Raw genomic sequence first — 21,072 nt, 5'->3', positions numbered from 1 at the left:
ATTATCACTTTTAATGACGTAATCATTTGCTGTGCACTTTTTATTCGTTACTAACACTTTATAAAGTTGTTAGCTTAATTGATAGTTGTAAAAGTGTTCTAATATGAGAACTGCTGCAGTACTTGTTTATTACCAACAACAAATAGATAGTCACAACCCAAGAACAAAAGCAAAGGAATGCCATAGCTATAATGAAACGCGGCTATAATAACAATAATTGCGTTAGAAATGCTTTTGACACTGGCACTGACTGGCACCATGCCGGCACCATGCCGGCATTACGTCGGCACTATGTGGCATTATGTATCAGCGTGGAATATATTCATATTCACATCAGAAAGTTCTGGTATATCTATACAACCAAATAAATATGGTAGATGGTCTTTTTCATTAGGATACCACACAGATTCTCTAGTGTTTAGTGAACTACTGTGAGCAAAGATAGAAAGACTTTTTTTCGGAAACATTTTTTTTCTAGGTTGACTGTTAGTAACCTCTCTGCCAAATTTCGCATCAAAAAAGTCACTAATGTTTAGTGAACGCCTGTCTTTCTGAAATACATAAAGGGGATTCGAAGATTTTTACGATTTTTTAACAAAGAATTTCTACTATATTTTTTATGTGGAATCAAATTTATGATTCCGAAACGTTCAGAATGTTGGAAAACGTCTTCGGCAATGTATGTCGCGAATAAGAGTGTTTGATTTATCAAAGAGTCGATAACACGCTAACGAGGAACCACATTCAGAACGGCCATAAACATTAACTAATGATAAACACGTCAATAAAATAAAGGAACTGGTGCTTGAGAATCGACGATTTACAGTAAGAGATCTTACTGGCATAGTTGGAATATCGGAAGGATCAGTGAAATCCATTTCTAAATATCATTTGTGCCTAAAAAAGTAACTGCATTAATTCTTCGTGAGTTTTTCATAAATTTTTCAACCAATATATGCCGCAACCACCGTATTCGCCTGATTTAGCTCAGTGTGACTATTGGCTCCGGAGAAACATTGAAGGCTATTCTGGAAACTGACTTTAAATACTGTCTCGAAAATTGGAAAAAACGTTTGCACTGGCGTATTACGGCCAGTGGGGATTACTTTGTGGGGGCGATATAGGTTTTGAAGAATAAATTAAAAATGCTAAAATTATTAACAAAATCTTACGATTTGTTGTTCATAGTAGTATTTGATAAATGTATGGGCTAGTGGAGTATTCATTCAATCTTATCAATTTTAAGACCAATTAACAATTAGGCGCTGTCATCAGATTCTCTCTAAATTTCTTTTAGATATACATATTACACATTGCGATATAAAGTTAATCGAAAGTTAAAAAAAAATGTATATTAGATCACCCATTTATCTAAAATATTCCTTACAAAGTTTAATACTAGATATCACTAGGGTTCACATATGGTGCCCGTATCTGGAACCTTGAAAATTTATAGGCAGATTCCGAAAATATCTAGATTTTAAATGAAAATCTGATTAAAATTTGCTGAGTAATTACTGAGATGTATGAATTCGCCTAAAGCTTGGCGCTTGGTAGTGTCAATCGCATTGTGCTATTTTGATATCGACCCCTATGAATTTTTCTAAAAAATATATTTATAAAATAAAATATATATATTTTTTGATAATTTAAGTTTTAGAATTTAACTCATTTGTGAGATGTATACATTTATCTTTATAAGGGGCAAGCTACACCCACTTCACAAAAATCTCCAAACAGCGGATGTTCCCCTCTACTGCGATTTACTGTATCAAATATCAGTTTAGTATCTTATTTACAGCTTAATTACGGCATTTTCGATTGACTTAATTTTATAAGCAGGGCAGTGAACTGATGTCGCGCGTCTACAATACCAAATTTCTCAACTTTTACTTTTGAGAAGAGATCGGAATATGTGAGTACAAAAAGCTTAACAAGCCGGCCGACAGGAGTAATGCTTGTAATTGCAGTGAAGGCATAACCCCAATCGATGACGATGCAGCAGACGTTCTACTGCCCGACCATGAAGAAGTTCGAATAGCAATTACCCGCAGAAGAACACTAAAGCGGCGGGGGCCGATGGAGCTATTCAAATACGCCGACCAAAAACTGATAAGGAACATGGATCAGCTGCTTTTTACAATATGGGCGGACGAAAGCATGCACGGCGATTGGAATTTAAGTGTGTTCTGCCCAATCTACAAAAAAGGGAGACTCCACAAGTCTGCAATAAGTCTCCTCAACATCGCATATAAGGTTATATCTAGCGTACTGTGTGAAAGATTAAATCCCATCATGACAAACTGGTTGGACCTTATCAGTGTAGCTTTAGGCCTGGGAAACTAAGAACTGACCATAATTGACCAACGCAGAATAACTCTTGCCATCAGGTGGTACTTCGGTCTGAGTACGCAATTGAGTAGTAAAGTTCTCTATCGACAAACGATCTTCTAAATGTAGCTACATTTGCATTTGTCCAGAGCATGGTTAACTTCTCTATTATTAAATCATTATTAAGTTCACACTTTTCTCCTAGAAAATTACATAACTTAATAAAGCATGTGTGCAGCGGGGACTTAATTATGCTATAAATACTCAGTAGTTGTTAACCCATAAACGCTCATTAAACTATTTTAGCGCGCACATATAACAGTATATGAGAAATACCCATAAAAACATAACTACATAAATGTTGGTGAATACATACATATGTATGTACGGTTATAAATTTATGTGAGTACTTACGCTGCATCGACTGAGGCGATTTTCTTCATTGGCTCCTGTACGATCAGCGCTAAATTGAATGCCAGCCAGAGGGTGATGAGACGTGCTCGCGGCAATAGCAACGCTGTTGTGCATCTATCCCACGTTGATATGCTGCCACCGCCGTAAGCGCCGCCACTACTGACACCGTACCGACTACTACTACTGCTGCTGCTGCTGCTAAAGGCCATATTGATGCGAATCGAAGTATTACGACGCTATATTTACCAATATAACCAATAACGAGGGGCCCGATATTGCCGTTCTAACGGAATGAAATGGCAATTGCTTGTATTAATAAAGTTAAAGCTGTAGATGTTGGCGACGTTTGCTTGTGATGTCGGGGTGGAGGGAGGAGGAGCTTACTAGTTACAACATATTACTCACACACACACATGTACGCGCACACGCTGCCCGATGATGGATGAGTTGTTGTGATTGGCGTTTGTTGCTATTGTTTGTTGTTGTTGTCGTTTGTTGCTGCTGCTGCTGTGGGCGTTGTGTATTTTATAACTTTGATTATGAATTTTTATAATATTTTCTGCTGCTCCACTTGCTGTGCTGTGGCCTTTTGTTTTTGTTTCTTTGTTGCTCAAGTATTAGTTAGCTTTATTGATGATGTCGATGTGCAAGTCTTGTTGTTGTCTTGTATGTATATACATATATATTATTTATTTGGTCTATTTTGCTGCAGTGACGCTGGCAGCTTCCGTTTGCTATTTTTATCGCCTTCCTTTTGGCGCCCTGACGCTGTCTGCTTTATGCACTCGCTCTGCTGTGCTTATGAATATTTAGCACAATTTTATCTGTTCATTTCTGTGGAATATATTATATTACTTTTCTATTATGCCGCAAGACACTCATGATACCGTCGTCAGCGTCAAGACATTGCCGCGCGTCATACTAAAGGAAAAGTATTTTGCCAACGCTATAACGCTTTCCTATTTGTGATTGCGACACAGTAAAAATAGGAAATATTTGCCAATCTGCAGCTGTTGTATTAGTAGTAATATTGGTGCTTCTTCTTCCGCTGTTGTTATGTTTGTTGCACGTGCTTTATTTTAATGGCAGGATAACTGATTGCTTCGCTTGGTACTCGCTAGTAAATAGTGCTCGGTAAAATATTATCTTGCTTTCCGCTTGTCACTGTAAGCGTTGGTGTCCTCCCTAAAGGTTCAGGTTCTAACGCTACAGTTCAACTATTTGACTAGCTAGCTAAAAATATGTCACACACATGCATGCGCTGCTTCTTGGGTCGCGTCCTTCGTCGCATATATCCACAACTATTTCTTCCACTGTAACTTATTTTTTTTTATTTTGTCACGGTATTATTTTCGTTACTAAGTGCGTGCTTATTGGCATATTGTTCTATGTGTTTTTATCTACTGTTCTTCGTGCTTTGCCGGCGTGCGTTATGCTTTACGCTTCTAACCACGAGTCGCATGAAATGATTACAGAAGAACGAAAAAATATAAAAATAATATGAAAGAAAAATTTGTCTGAAACTGAAACACAACTAAATGTTCGTTTTGCTTTCAGTCACAACTCGCGTGTGCAAGTCTTCCGACCACCACAGACGCGCGACTGCCAATTGTCTTTGCTGCGCGCGGTCAGCGGTATGTGTGCGTGCCAAGTCAAAACGTTTTTAGGCTACAGCAATAAAATTAATAACACAACAACAACAAACGTAAACGCAACTACACGCAGTCAGGCTTTGTTTTTTTACTTTTAATTGTTGTTTGTGTTACATAAGTTTGCTGGCGTGGCTTGACAGTAGCAGCCCGCTGGCTAGCGCCGCATAGTTCGTTTGTGGTTGCGTATACGCCAGCGCTAACGACAATTTCGCGTAAAGACTGCAGTTGTTTTATGTTTGTTTTTGGCTTTTTGTTTGACCACCTTTTCGCATTTGCTACAGATTTTTATCAAATACCTCGGTTCACAGTTCCAGTTTACTTTTCCTGCTTCTTTTCCATTTAATTACTCTTTTCGCAGACTTTTCTTTATACGAGTATTGTTGCGCATTGTTGAACTGAAATTTCTTGACTGCTCCACGCCTCAACGGTGTCGCTTAGTTTTATTATAATTGCAGGTGTTGCGTGTGCGTGCAGTGCTTTCAGGTTAATTTCATCTTCAGTTATTTGCCTGTGAACTCGTTCAACCGAGCTGCTAATTTTGAGTCCAATTATGTGTTTTCTAGTGGCAGTTATGTTTTATTCAACTGCACAGTTTTACACTTTTCTCATTTTATTTTTAGTTATTTTTTGTTTATTTGTTTTTTTATTTATTTATTTTCTTTTTATTTATTTATTTTTTAATTTGGTTTTTTGTTTTACTATAATTTTCGATTTATTTTCAATATGTATCTCACTTACGCCGCTTCTCTGCACCACTCAGCTTTCGATTTGCTTGTTTGCTATTTTTCTTTTTCGGTACTTATAAAAGTTCTACATTCGGCACGGTACACGGTGTCTCTTGATTTTTAGCGCACTTTAAGTTTCACATTTTTGCTGAAGTCCACATTTTTTATTTCTCACTACAGTCTTTTTCTTATTTTTACTAATTGATGACATGTTTATGAATTTGCATATTTCGTAATTTTGTTATCTAAATATCATTTTGAGATGCTAGAAGAAAATTTGATGTTAAAAAATTGGTTAAGTAAAATTTTCGTATTTTTGTTATTTGTTTTTAAGAAGAAAATCATATCAATTATTATATAAGTATTAGTTAGTAGAGTTATTTTACAGAAAAAGTCGCCAAATTTCCTTTGCAGATGACATTTAGTTTAATGTTCACTAAATTTCTCTTCCAGATCACATTTAGTATAAAATATATCATAATTATATTCAGCGTTTAGCAATTCTATCTAAAATCTGATTGCAGATGTTATAATTTTTTTCCTTACATACATATACCTATGTATGTATATACCTTACCTCTGAGTAGGCGGTGTTTACAATGTTAAAAGTATTGCTTTACATGAAAACAAAGCGTTTCAGAGGCTTGAGTTAAAGTATTTTTTAGCATAATTTTCAATTTTTCTTAAATTCTTGGAAATAATTTTTATTAAAAAACTGTCCACCGATTTGTTATTAAATTATTTTCGTTTGATTAAATTCTTATATTCTATTTTTCTTTGCTCACTGTCTGACTATCTTTCGAAACTAAACGTTCGGATGGAACTGAAGTATTTGAAAGGTATTTTGTATAACCAAAGTTGTATTGTGTTTGTAAACCCTTCCATATTACCTACAGAAATTCTGCTAGTCTTCCAATTATAATGAATATATATGTATATGGAGAGCTTATGTGACAATTCCAACAAATAGTTTGGGTTTATCTTCCAATCTTTTTGGACTAACTTATGATGATATATCCAAATACTAAAATAGTTTTCAATTTTATAAAAACTAACTAAAGAGTCCGTTTCCATTCCTCGGCTTCTGCAGTAGTACGAGTATAATTCTGTGGTTTTACTCATAGCTATTGCTAACCAACTATTGCGGGCATTTGCTATCATGAAATAATCATTGACTACAACTCAAAGCATACAATTCGTATTTTGAAAATTTTACAAACAATAAAAAACATTAATAATCAAAAACATAAAAAAAATAATATTTTTGAATTTTCGCGTACGAGTGTTCTACTTAATTTCAAATAGAGCTCGCAAAGAGCCATCAACTTCAATATTTTGTGGCACTTGTCCACAAATTTACTCCTTCAAATCAACTATATTTCATTATTTTAAATTCGATTTTGCAATTTAAAGTTAATTAAGTTTTAAAATTTTAATTAAATTTACAATTTTTTAGTAAATTTTTAATTTTGAATTCTGACTTTGCAGTTTTAAAATCCGATTTTGTTATTAAAAATTATTTAAATTAAATTTTCAATTTTTGAGTAAATTTTGAATTCCGAGCTTACAATTGAAACTTATAATTTTAATTTGCTTTAGGCTTTCTTGCCTATTGCCTATAGACAACATTGTACTTATGCTGTTATAACTTCCTTCATTCTTATTATTTTCGACAACGGCTTTTTCTGCAGTAGACTACGGTTTTATGTATGCATACACCAAGTATCAACGAAAAATTCTTGTAATTTTTCAATTGTGAGCTTATTGTCTCTGTGTCTACACGTGATCACATTTTTTTTTTTTTTAAATAGCCAGTGCAAAATAAGAAATAATAAAAAAGTTGAATAAACCAGTTATTGTGTTATACTCGTATAGTAAGGGATTTTTGTAACTAAATACAGTAAGAGATCACAACAAAACAAAAATAGGCAAACAAATTTAATTCAAGTTAGACTTCAGTACTCTCAAACCAGGGCTCCTAGAACTTAGAAATTTTGGTCGGTTCATATTAAGGTCGCGCTTAAAACATATCTGTACTCAAATATTTTTTAGCATCGCTCATTTTATTTCGGACATGAGAGAGTTAACTTCCAATTAAATTAAGTTTATTTATTTTTAATTTCCAATAATTTTTAAATTAAAAATTTAAATTTTAATACAACATTTTTAGCTTAAAATAATTCGCAACCCCAATAAGAAACAAGGAAATATCAGTACTGCTTTAGTCAATATTCTATTCAAGAATATATTTTGTAAAAACAATACTGTTTCTACAGATGTAAACACAGCTAAAAATGAGATCTGTGCCATAAATATTATGAATTCAAGAAAAGTAAAAAGTGCTAATATGTTAAACCTTTCCATTAGTTCCTTTTATCTGCCTGTCATTTATGCTTGAATTCTCAACGTTGTTCTTCTTCTTTTCCTAACTCTTTTGATTGTTTTTACAAACCAGTAAGTCTATACAACAATATCTAATTTCTGATACCACTACTCCCATATAAATATAATTAATTATTTGAAAATAGTTGAAAATTCGAAACGATATTAATGGTTTTAATTGAAAATAGAGCAGCATTAAGGTCGGTAAAATAGTTTCTTAATTTTTATTCCACTGATTTTCAATATTAAATTTAAATTTTTGGTTCATGGTGTTTCTTATTCGTTTTTTTTCGTTCTGAATATTATAGGTTTGACCAATTTTGTATTTTCTTTTTGTAAAATTTTTTTCGTAATCCTCAGTTTTTCACTTAATATTATTTAAATATAATTTTTCCTAACTGTTTTTTTTTTTAACATTTTAAACATTTTTTCCCGAATCCTCAGTTTTTAAGTTAGCAATTTTTCGTTTGAACAACATTTTTTCAACTTTTTTCTTTGAAATTTACTTTATTTTTTTTTTTCAAAATACTTTAATTCCAATAGCATTTATTTACGACACTTTGTATTACCACGAATTATATTTTATTTTATAAATTCAGGCTTTGAGTGTATTTTATGTAAACATTTATTTTCAACAACACACTGGAAGTATTTTATTTTCACAGTTTAATAACTTTGCTATTGAACAGCTTCACCAATAAAGTACGGTTTATTTTCTCGCTTTTTTGTTGTTTTCTACACCAATTAATCTGGGCGCGCCTTATAGCAGCAAATAACAATTTGTATTTTTATTTTATAAATTCTTTAATATCCCGCAATTTTACCACTTTTCAATTTATTTTTTCTAAATTATTTTAAATTTGTATTAAATTTTTCCATATAATCTTTACATTGTGTATTAAAAATACCCCACCTTTGCACAGGCTCTAATAAAAATGCAGCACAATTTTGAAGTATACTTTTGCGCGCAGGATTTCCACCGTACCGTACAGCAAGTAGTACACTCAGCAGCGCGCACTATAACAATATGCTTGGCGAGGTCGTCGCCGTCATCGTCAACCAGTGTGATCGACTCTAGTGCAAAACAACTTGGGGCAGTACAATGGTAACGGTGAGTACTCATACGTATTTTTGGCGAAGATGAAGAGAGCGCTACAGTTATTCAAGAGAAATTGAGTGAGCGGCAAAAGTTTCATTTACCAATATATCCTTTTGATACTCTTTGCACAATTTCTGATACACATTTACAAGTATTTTTGTCCTCTCTCACAATACTCTGCAATTGCTCAGTGTTTTGCTCAGCGTTGTTGTGTTTGTTGTTAACTCAGTTGTAAGGTGTGAGTAAATCTCTTTTGCAAGCACACCTTTAGTGTGTCAAACAAATATATTAACACAAAACGGATTTCGTAAGTTAAAGAGGCGAAACGAAGACAGGTATGACGCAGTGAATTATGCAAGTGAGCATTGTGGTAGGATATTTTGAAAATATGGCAACATCATGGCGTTGCATGACCATCAAGTGTGGCATACTTTGAGGCAGTGGAAGAACTGTTTACTATGTCGAACAGATGTGCACGGCATGAAAGCGTCAAATAGTTGTATTGATATCATCATATATACATATGCACATATGCATATACCTGTCTTCTTTAAGCAATTCTCATTGCGTATATGCGCATTTATATATACTACTTATATGGAACAGATGTTCACATACATATATTATATGAGTAGTTAAATAGCTAAGCTTGTGCATTAGTCTTATTGTAATTATAATTATAATGATTAATTTTCAACTCGGCGATAACCACGTAAGCGGTGTCTACGCCATTAAAGAAGAAGAAGAATGATTAATTAAAGTCGCTCGCAGGCTGTGTCGACCAGAAATGGTCTTAATTTTCTTTTTCAAGAATTAAACAGTAGCATTTGCAGTTGCTGCACTTAATTTTTCCTGTTTTCCTAATACCTTTATAGTCTTGTGCAAATAATGAGGACTTTCCGTTCCGACGACAATCAGATCTAAGTAGCCGGAGCGGAACCTAATTTAAACGTCCAAGGGCTGTCAACTCAGTACCATTCCTCGAAATTGCTGTCGCTACAACAACAACAACAGCATTACTTTTAAAATGTAAAAAGATCGTTAAATATAATTCAATCAGCTAAAAACTAAAAATGAAAAAAATTTTTACGCAGTGATGCAGTGATGAAGTAAAAAAAAAATGATCAACATTCTTTCCCTTTATTTTAATCGTGTATAACATTTTCGATCAACCTTATACATATGACAGAAAAGCCGCGTTGCCTATGAGACATCGTGTGTACCCTAACAAACCAGCTATCAACCATGTTAACACAAAAAAATTAAAAAAGGGTTAAGCTCCAGCGTCACCGAATATTTTATACCCTCGCAACTTGCAAGGATAAAATCAGGAAAAATCGAAATAACTAAAATGACCAACACAAAATATTTAAAACCATTTTAAGTGCATATACACAAATTGGTATATTCGGCGATCAATAATTCAAATTTAGTTTCAATATGAGTGGTTTCTATTATATCGTTTTTCATTCGTTTGTCATATTATGAAAAGTGATGTTACTTTATTTTGCATTTTAGATGACCATATTTAATATGGGGGCTAGGGTGATTCGAGGATCAACTGCAAACATTCTTGGCAATAAACTATAATATATACTATTACTTATAAGTTTGCTTAATTTTTATAATATATCTTACATATAAGGTATACAATTTCCGTATAAGGCCAAACAGCAGTTTTAAAAATTGTTTTCTTGTTATGAGGTGACTCGGGTAAGTATTACCCATTTTTAAATATAAACACATAACTATCGAGAAACATTGTGGATGAATTGGAAAAATCTATCACAAAGACTGTACTATAATTTTGGAAAAATCTAGGTCCGAAGTACTTAAATTAATATATTTAGTGTGAAAGAGATTGACAAGTTATCGCGCAATTCCGATCATTTTAAGACGCGAGACGGCATACCTTCGAGCCTCTATTTGCGTACAAATTTATTCCAACTACCTCAGTGATCCGTAAGGTAGCTTATTGTAAAGCGAAAGTATCAGATGAAACTTCCATATGCGATACCAATATCTATATAATATGGACAGTTTTCCGATATCACCAATTTTCGCAACATAACAAACGAATACTAAAGTGATGTTAGGCACCAATTTGATTGAAATTAGTAGATCACTTTTCACCTCAAGGTAGATGGTGCTACGTCCATTGACCAAGGTTTAGAACCGCTCCAATCAAGCCTTTACGAACGATCTTAAATATGAAATTTAATGCTTCTCACGTATTTATGTAGTGAGTTATGGTACTTTTAGTAGTTTTCGACATAGTTATATGGGGGGTAGGTAAAGCGATTTCACACTGTAGGAGGAGACACAGAAAGCCTTAGTTGCTTATGAGGCATATGCATTATTCTTATTTAGGGACGGGAAAACAACGTTTTCATATACTGCGATGTCATAATGATGTAGCTTCATTTAAGGCCGTAATAATTTTAAAAACGTGTATCAAGTATCTGGGCGAAATAGATTTCATTTTAGACACAAGTCATCACTTACAAAACCCGATAGAATAGTCACTCGGAATTCAGTCCGCCGTATTTACATAACTCTATATACAAGGTGCGTTCCAAAGTAAACTTTTTGAATCTAGCGCCCCCTGCTGACGACATCTATATTTTGACTGGCGCATTAGAATTTTCCATCTTTATCGACTACTAAAAATTTCATGGCATTTCATTGATTAGAAGTGAAGTTATTGCGTTTTAAGTGTCAGTATGTTTGTTTTATCGGTGCGAAAATGAGCTTCGAACAAAGAATCAACACGAAATTTTGTTTTAAAGTTGGTAAAGCTTTTACCGAAATGTTTCCATTGATGAAATATGTTTATGGAGATGATTGCCTATCCCGTAGCACAGTGTACGAGTGGTTTCAACGTTTCCAAAGTGGTCGTGAGGACATAAATGACGATCAACACTCCGTAGGCCAATCAAAATCTGTGATAACCGGAAAATAGATTTATCGCATTTTGACAATTGGGCTTACGAAACGTGTGTGCACGGTTTCTTTCGCACAAATTAACTCACGACCAAGAATTGCTGAGAAACATTCGAAGGACGATTATTTGACCAAAAATTACATTTTAACCATTAACCACTCCCCGTATTCACCTCATATGGCACCGTGCGACTTCTTGCTTTTCGGAAAAATGAATTTGCCCATGAAAGAAAAGCGTTATGCAGACGTAGAGGCCATTGAAAAGGCTTGCACCGGCGGCACTGGCGGCCATACCGTCCAACGAGTTAAAATACTCATTCGACATGCTTTTGGACTGTACGAAAAGCTATATTGAAGCAGATGGAGACTATGTTGAATAAAATAAATTGATTTTGCCAAAAAAACCATTTATTCTGTTTTTTTTTAAGTCCTGTTTACTTTGGAATGCATCTTGTAGTACACCCTGTCCAGAAGACAGGTATTTTTTTTTTTCTAGGTTGTTGCAACTGTCCTTAATTATGATGCCAAAAATTAGCGCGATCTCCATTTGTGTTTACAGCAGTTGTTTAAGTCAGTCGGCCTCAGCCCTCTTGTCGAATTTGTTTTGATAAGTCTCAGTTTCAGCGCTCCGCTCTTCCCTTGTCCAAAATTTTTTCACAATGAGCATAGATTTTGAGATTTGAGAAGAGGAAGTAGTCGCTGGGAGCAGATTTGGAATATACCATATACGTGGAAACAATTCAAAGCCATTCATATATTTTTGCCACCGTTTCCACTGACTTCTGACACGGTGCATTATATTAAGCTTGATCTATATAATTAGGACGGAGAACCGAATTTCCAAAAATTAGGGTCTTGATAATTTATAAAAGTAAAACCCCATTACATATAACCAAGATGAAAAAAGCAAAATCAGTTATCCAATTTTAAACACAAACTAACTTAAAAGTTGTTTTTATTACAACTCTTTTCGAACGCTGGTTCTTATATCAAAAATATATAAAAAATTGAGGTTTTGAAGAAAATTGAAAATGTAATTAGAATTTTTTTAAACTCCCAAATGACTCAAAAATTTCTGCCAAATTAATGCCAGGAATTTGACAACTTCTGAGCTCAATTGCTGACAGAACTTGGTTTGTGCACTACAAAGCATACCACAAAACTTTCCTGGTAAATCAAGTTGAGTAAGAATGAAACAATGCAGTTGAAAATAAAGCGGGCAATAAACGAGAAATTCGTCCTTTACTTCTCACTTTGACTGGCTTCCAAACAATTGAGAGTTTGATTGCACGCCGGAGCAAAATTGTGTCTACCGAATGCAAAGAGGCCGTCAGCTAGGGCAGCCGATTGCTTGCTGACACGTACAAGTGAAAGAGCAAGCGCTCCTTGATACATATACGGAAAACCAAAGCAATACAAATACTTGAATGCACACATACGCACGCACAGTAGTGTACAAAGTGCGGCCTACAAGTTTAACGAACGTTTCCCTTTTTTGGGCACTGGTATTAGTGCGCGCCCGTATGTGTGTCTATAAACCTGAATGAACATCTGAAAGCATTTAACGTCGTCGCCGATGTAGACAAAAACACAAAAAACAATAAATCTGCAAACAAAACCCAACCGAAAACTACAACAACAACCACAAAAGAATGGCGAGAAGGCGATAAGCAAGAAAATAAACACTTGCTAAATGTGCAGGAGACAGTGCAAAAGCAACTGCTGTGACCCGAATGAGTGCCTGCTGAGTGTGAATTTGGAGAGCTATGATTTGCTTGTGCTCCCGTTGAGTGTAACGCGCTTTTTTGTGCCAAACGAACAGCTTGTAGATACGTATGCAGCAGACTGGCTGTGTGTGCAAAATGGTTGTCTGGCAAAGGTGTGCGCTGCCTTTGTGATTTGGTAGATGTCTACACACACACATACGTGTACTGCATACATGAACACATATGTATAGGTATGTGTATAAGTGTGCATGTAGCCTCAATCTGGAACGCTTTGCCTAAGCGATCGACAATGCACTGCAGCGTATTCACATTTTATAACGGTATATGGTCGAATTTGTCCTTTATCACTTATACACATCCATACACGCATTTGGGTGCCTAAAAGTATGTATGTATATGCATAAATATATACATATGAAGATAGTATCGAAGCTTTGTTATGCGCTTTCAATCAAATCAACAACAAAAATCTGGCTCGACTGGCCGAGTAGGCAACAAGGAGTACACAAATTCGTATGCAAAAATAGACGAGTATGTGTGCCGTTGGATACGAACACATACATAGATTTTTAGTGGTATATACACACACACAGGTATAAGTAAGTTCGCTAAAGTGCTATTTTTAAAACAAATTCTTGTAAAAAATATTTTTAAATGCTTATTTTTAATTTTAATCCTGCATAAGACACGCCCAATTTCCATAAATAGCACCAATTGTATTTTTTTTTCAATTTTGCATTAACACATATGTATTAACTTTTTTCTCAAAAGCTGCCAAGGATCCGATAGTGGGTTAATATATGGGATTTGCATACATTTTTGTTCGATACGGCAGTTATTAAATTTCTTTTGAATCACAAAATATATATTGAATGGTCACTTGTATTAAATTTTTTTTTTTAATTTTCCTCACAAATCAATTTTTCCACAAAATAACACCAATTTTATCATAAATTTTTGACAGTTTTTCACCATAAGTACACTTTTAAACTAAATTTCAAATCAATGATTTTGCACAGCCCATATATGTAGGCATGTAGCTATATAAACGGGTAGTTTAACACAATTTTCTTTACTTTTTATTGCCGTAGTAGAAAATTTAACTAATTTGTATATTGTTGCTTTGATTGCAATTAGAATTTTCCATATTTTTGCATTGTAAAATCAATTTTCATAGTAAAATCTAAAGTTTTCCATGAAACTTTTTTCTTCACTTGATTCGAGCGCACGACCAGCCGTTAGTGTGTAATACAAGCGAATATGCAAAGACCGACTGCCCCAGAACTTACATCACGAAGAAAATTCAGGGTGCGTCCAGCTGCTGCCGTAGCAGCAATAACGATGGTTGGCGAGCATATTCGTGTGCCTAGTCGTATGCTGGTCGGCTCACAATATACTACGTTACAACAATAGCAACAAAGAGCGCTTTCAAATAGGCAGTAAAGAGGAGCCAAAATTTCAAATGCATACGGCAATGTACTCGGTTATGTGTTGGTTAAGTGTGTATGTGTGTAAGTCTCCTTACTGTAAAAAGCGTGCTCTCTCGCTTGCCTACACAACTCTTTATTTGTATTGGTGTCAGCGATTTTATCTCCTGGACTTTTGTTCGGCATATGAAATACCAGCTGGATTGTTGAGATAACAACCGAATTGCCAACCATTTCAAATTTTTCAATTCAAACTGAGTTCAAACCTTTTTTACCGCTTAAACGCTTTATAAATCACGTTTATATTAAACCTTTCTGAACTTATGTTTCTCTCATTTGTTAGAGTGTTCCGGTCTCATTGCTCAAATTTTGGATTTACACAGATGAGTTTTCTAGCAAGCACATAATTTTACAATCTAATTTAAATACCGCATCGATTTTCAGCATGCTTCGGAAACAGTTTCCTTTCTTACTCTTTACTTTCAACCAAATTTTTGCTGGAATATGCTTTGAACGCAACAAATATCTGCAGGTAGACGCCCTACAATCGTAAGATAGAGAGGAAAAATTTTTAAATGCCATTCCTTATTTCAGAACATTTGTTATATTTAAAAAGACAATGAAATATTCCCCTTTTGAATTTCGTTAGGGAATCATAGAAATTATAAAAAAATAGATTTTCCGCCTAGATATCGACTAAATGACTCGAATTTCTCCGGCTGGAGCGATCAAATTGAATTTTCAAGGAATATTCTTAGATACACAAGGTAAATTCCAAAGTAAACTTATTGAATCTAGCGTCCCTGGTGGCGCCAGGACTTGTGCGTTATCTGCTATCTTTATTGATTGTCCAGTGAGAATTTCGTGATATCTCATTTATTGGAAGTGAAGTTATAGCATTTAAGTGCCAGTATGTTTGTGTTTTCGCTGCGAAAATGAGCTTCGAACAAAGAGCCAACATGAAATTTTGTTTTAAAATTAGTAAAACTTTTACCGAAATGTTTCAATTGATGAAAAAAATGTATGGCAATGATTGCCTATCCCGTAGCAGAAAGCACGAGTGGTTTCAACGTTTCCAATGTGGTCGTGAGGACATAAATGACGATTAACATGCGGACAAAGCAATATCCGTGATCACTGGAAATTCCATTAAAACTATATTTCATCAATGAAATTCATGGAAATGGAATTAAGCATCTTCAAAACATCGATTTATCGAATTTTGACCGAACATTTGAGCTTACGAAAGGTGTGTGCACGGTTTGTTCCGAACAAATTGACTGACGACCAAAAATTGCTCAGAATATCCCTTCAAGACTGATACTATATACTTAATCATAGTACACTGATTAAGTATAGCAACTCTCCAACTTTTCGATACCCTTTTTGTAGCACGATTTATCTTTTGTTTGAAAATAGGTCTCAGCTTCAGCATTCACCTCTTCATTCGACCAGATTTCTGTTCAATGAACTTGTTTTGAGATCTAAGAACAGAAAATCGCCATTGGGGTCAGAGCTAGAGAACACGGTTAACGCAAAATCAATTCGAAGTCCAATTCATATATTTTTTCCATAGTTTTCAATGGCTTATGACACATTGCATTGTTTAGCTGTAGTACTTTATTTTTTTTCAAGCGTTTTCGGCGTTTGAATGATACTTCTCTTTTCAAGGTAGCCAAAAAAATTATTCCATGCACATACCAAAATACAGACGCCATAATCTTGTCAGCCGACTGTTGCGTTTTCCACGCAGTTACTCAGATAACTCTTGATTGGACTTCGAAGAGAAATGATGGAGCCATATATAACGTTTGAATACTGTGCCAAACACTGCGCGAAATCATCATGTTTGTTTTTGTTCAAAAGAAAGTTCTCGCGACGCCCACTTTCTACATACCCATATATTCGTAAAATATATCATGTAAGGGTTCAATTCACGAAGCCAAACCTTACCTGCAACAGTACTTTTTTTTTAGACCAAAATCATCATTATTAACTCACGAAACTACTTTTTATCCTTTTTTCACAATAACAAAAGTTGTTTCACTCAAAATGATGTAATTCACAAACTAATGATCAAACAGGCGTAAAACTTATACACTCGCATTTTGAAGATCACGGCTTATTAAAAATCGTATATATTTAATTCTAATATAGTCTATGTGTCAGCCCGTATTTTTTAATTGACCTGTTATCGACTCAGCTCAATATACCATTCCTTTATATGTATACTTTATAGGGTCTTCGACGCTTCCTCATGGGTGTAACAAACTTCGTGACAAACTTAATATACTCTGTTTAGGGTATAAAAAGCATTTGAATTAATGCTATTCAAAAACAAGACAAACGTTAAGGAACGAATGTTCGAATTGAAATTCTACTTTTCTTTTTTCAATAAATCTTTTAATTAACTGGTGTCGATATGATTACCAATAATTTTTGTATTGACGCTATATTCTTTTTGGTGTTACTTTGTTCTACAAAAAAACAGCAATTTGAATTTTGAAAACATATGATAGCAAGGACTTTTTTCTCCATAAATGCACTTTCATGTTCAGTTGTATAGTATCTATCGCACTCACCAAGTACTCCAGATCTTATCTAAACTAAACTACGGACACGCTACTTATTTGTTGTTAGCGCAGGTCTACGTAAAGAGAGCGGCCATAACAACTTGCTATATGCACTGAAGGAACCGCTCGCTTACCAGCCAACTGAAAACTAAGTGCACGACACTAGATCCCAAAGAAATGTGTGCTTCGTTATATACAGAGCTTATACGAGTGTATTTATATTTCGTGACGATGTGAAACACTATACGCGCCATTATGCGAGCGTAGGGTTGATAATAATCAAGAGTGGCTAGCCAAACGAAGGAGTCGAAGAAAAAGGATATTAAAAGCAGCCACACTGCCGATGACAGCGACAAACGATGGCAACTGCCATAGCGGCTGTTGGCGGTAGAGCTGAGAGAAGACGAGGCATAACAGAAGCGACGATGAAGCTGCCTTGTGTGGACCAATTGTCGCGCTCCCAATCGGCTGTTTGGTTTGTGTGGACGCTCGGTCAGCCGGTCGTTAGGTCAGTTCGGTTTGTTTGAGCTAAGTGCAGAGCCATCTGTTTGACCTACCAACTCACTGCACGCCCGACTGACCAACTAACTAACGGTGGTTTCATTGTGTGCACTGCGTACACATGTGGGAACCATTTTCCTCCACTCAAACTCTTACACTTAACATAAATCAGCAAAAATTGTTCACTTTACAACAATAGCAACAAAGGCAAATAATGAAAAGAAACGAATGGTAGGAAGTGTGGCAACAGCAAAGGCAACGACAATGGCGCTAATACTAGAGCTGTATATACATATAGTATATTAGGGTGTCCGTTATTTGCCAAGTTCATTGTTCCTTGGCAAACAATCTCTGATGTTTCAGTTTTTGTCCTAAAAATAAGAATACTACCTAAAAAAGTCATTTGTTTTCAATTTAAACTGGATCTGAATCATTTCAATTTCTCGATCAATTTTATATGGAATTTTTATATATTTTCTTATGCAAAATTTTTCGCTCCACAAAAAGATTTTATTGATTTTTTTTCATATAAAAATTCCTTTAAAAATTATACGCGGTCAGAGTTATACATCAAATGTATTGTATTCTTATAGTATACCATGTCGCATGAGCAACCAAGGAACCCAGAATGAGTAAATCACTTGTATGAATACTCAAATCATTTAATGTATAACTTTAGTGTAAACATTTAAACTTCAAGGACCTTTTTAAAAAACTACTCAACATAGAAATAAGGGACACCCTAATATATATAAATGTATGCATGTATATGTACGATTATATGCCGTTTGAATAAGATGTGTGTATGTAATGTAAGGCTGAGAAACCGTTAGCGACACGAATAAAAAACAACAAAAATGCCCATAAAAGAGCTTCAACCACAGCAACAAATGGACATTTGCGCTTTTATGCATTTTCAACTTTACATCCACGGACATACCGATATGCAGTTATACATTCATATGTGTCCATGTACTCTTAACAAATATATATAGCACATATACATACATATATACTACATTGGTGACCTGCAAAGTGGCAGGATTACCATGTTCTTGCCAACTGCTTTCCGCAGCAATTAAATTCGCCATTGAAGCATAAATGTGCAACGACAGCGAAATGCTCATGCACACGTTTGCACAAACACAATGTCCTCCACTGTGAATTGTAGCCACAAAGCTGTGAATTCCAAATAAATTTACTGGATTGCGTTTTCAATTAAATTAATTCGTTTATACATTCTTTAAGTAGCTGAACTGTCACAGTTTTTGTTAGAAACCAAGCATGCTTACTTAAGTCGCGCGTTTAACTGTCTCAAAGCCACATGATATATGCTATTATATATATAATATATATCCAAAATTATTAAATACAAGTAATTAGACTTATTGTTATAAAAATAAAGAGTGTTACTTTTTTCAATAGCCCTTTTTAATTGATAAGGCGTGAGTCATTTGTAGCTGTTATGTTGTTTCTATTCAGTATTGTTTGACATCTTTCGTAAGCCCAAATGTTCGGTCAAAATGCGATAAATCGATGTTTTTGAGATGTTCAATTCCATTTCCATGAATTTCAATGCTGATTTAGGCTGATTTTTGATGAATTCACTCACAGTTTCGATGACATTTCCGGTGACCACTCGTGTACTATGCTACGGGATAGGCAATCATCGCCATAAACTTGTTTCATCAATTGAAAAGTTTCGGTAAATGTTTTACTAATTTCAAAACAAAATTTAATTTTGGTTCTTTGTTGGAAGCTCATTTTCCCACCGAAAACACAAACATACTTACACTTAAAACGCAATAACTTCACTTCCAAATCATGAAATTCTCACTGGACAATCGATAAAAATACGAGAATGTAACCCCCCAATCGACATATAGATGTCGCCACCAAGAGGCGCTATGTTCAAAAAGTCCTGTTTACTTTGGAAGGAACTTGTAAATATTAGTTGACAGAAAGATGCGGTCAATATAAAGATAAAAAGTGAACCAAAAGTTCGAAAATATCGGAAAAGGTCGCAATGATTTTGCCATAAAAAATTATTCTAAAAGTTATACACGGTTATATTATAAGAAACTTAGCCTTCATGTAAGTGATTTACAGTTGCTCATACGACATGGTGTACTAAGTGCATACGATATGTATATTTGACGCATAATAGTACTTGAGTATAACTAATAAAATAATGTTTTTAGGAAAATAGAGAGGGAAGTTTCCTTTTAGAAAATAAATTTTTCAATGTTGTAGATTTGTTGGTTTTGGTGAAAAAAATCTATTGCAAAAGAAAAAAAATCCCTTAAAATTTTGTTGACAAAAAAGGAAAATAATATAAAATGATTTAGGCACGGCTTAAATTGAAAATAAAGAGGCGGTTTACGTTGAAACCTTTTCTTTGGGAAAAAAACTGAAAATTCAAGGGATGGTTGCAAAAAAAAATCAATTTGGGAAATAAAGGATACCATAAAAATATCTGCATGTATGAAGAATGTCGTCAAATGAAATGCAAAACGCAACGTTCAACATTTAATTTAGTTTTTTATTGATTAGGTATATTACATATGTTTATGAACAAAGCTTCTGCTATAGAATATAATCAATAACTAAATTTCAGAATTTTTTTCAATATGAATAGTTTCTATTTTATATTGGTTTTCGTTCTTCTGCAAACTTCTGAAATAACGTAAAAGTTGAGTTTTTAGACCACAATGTGGAATTAACTCTTCCCCTGTTACAAAAATCTGTACAAGCAAATCCTTTGTACATAGACTTGTAGACTAGTGTGGATGCCGTTGGCAATTGCTCAGACACTTGAGATTTTATCAAATTAAAACTAATTAGTTAAGTGCTACTAATCTGCAACATCACAAATAGTACTTATATTTTAGGATATATTTTTTTGCCGAGAAATGAGATTAAATTAAATGTAGGTAATAAAAATCAGTAAATGTACTTAAATCCAAGGTAATGCACTTTCTTGTCAGGAGAAGTAGTGCATTTATTACTTTACTACACATTTTGGCTGTAGGTGTGGCCTACCAATAACGCAACTAACCTTTTTGCATTAAAGTTATACCAAATTTCATGAAAGAAAAACATTTTGTACAAGATAAAAATAAAAAAAACCAAAAATTGGGCTAAGTGATTTTTTCACAAAAATTTTGGGGTTAATCGAAAAGGTATGCAAACAAAAGTTATAGATCTAAAACATTACGATATAACTTTTTCTTTAGGACTGGTAGTGTTTCCGGAAATCCAGATAAACCATTCTGAACCCTAAAAAATCAACCACGCC

The 21,072-nt window shown here is 34.4% G+C and overlaps 1 protein-coding gene across 30 annotated transcripts in view; it reads right to left on the bottom strand.

The window, feature by feature from the left end:
* Window positions 1–14,640, bottom strand: part of LOC105225059 (gamma-aminobutyric acid receptor subunit beta) — a 105,692-nt gene extending 91,052 nt beyond the window's left edge. For 19 of the 30 annotated variants that reach the window (XM_049458748.1, XM_049458771.1, XM_049458780.1 and 16 more), the window contains exons 1-2: window positions 14,350–14,556; window positions 2,746–5,387 (exon numbers count right to left, since the gene is read on the bottom strand). In XM_049458748.1, the coding sequence (XP_049314705.1) occupies window positions 2,746–2,954 (209 nt within the window). In that variant the 5' untranslated portion in view covers window positions 2,955–5,387; window positions 14,350–14,556. The other 11 variants (XM_049458757.1, XM_049458752.1, XM_049458759.1 and 8 more) reach the window with 11 other exon arrangements.
* Between the last annotated feature and the right edge of the window lie 6,432 nt (window positions 14,641–21,072).

The sequence above is a fragment of the Bactrocera dorsalis genome, chromosome 5, assembly GCF_023373825.1.
Source record: "Bactrocera dorsalis isolate Fly_Bdor chromosome 5, ASM2337382v1, whole genome shotgun sequence".
Classification (NCBI taxonomy): Eukaryota; Metazoa; Arthropoda; class Insecta; order Diptera; family Tephritidae; genus Bactrocera; species Bactrocera dorsalis.
The sequence above is the reverse complement of the archived record's forward strand: the minus strand, read 5'-3'. Positions and strand labels throughout refer to the sequence as shown.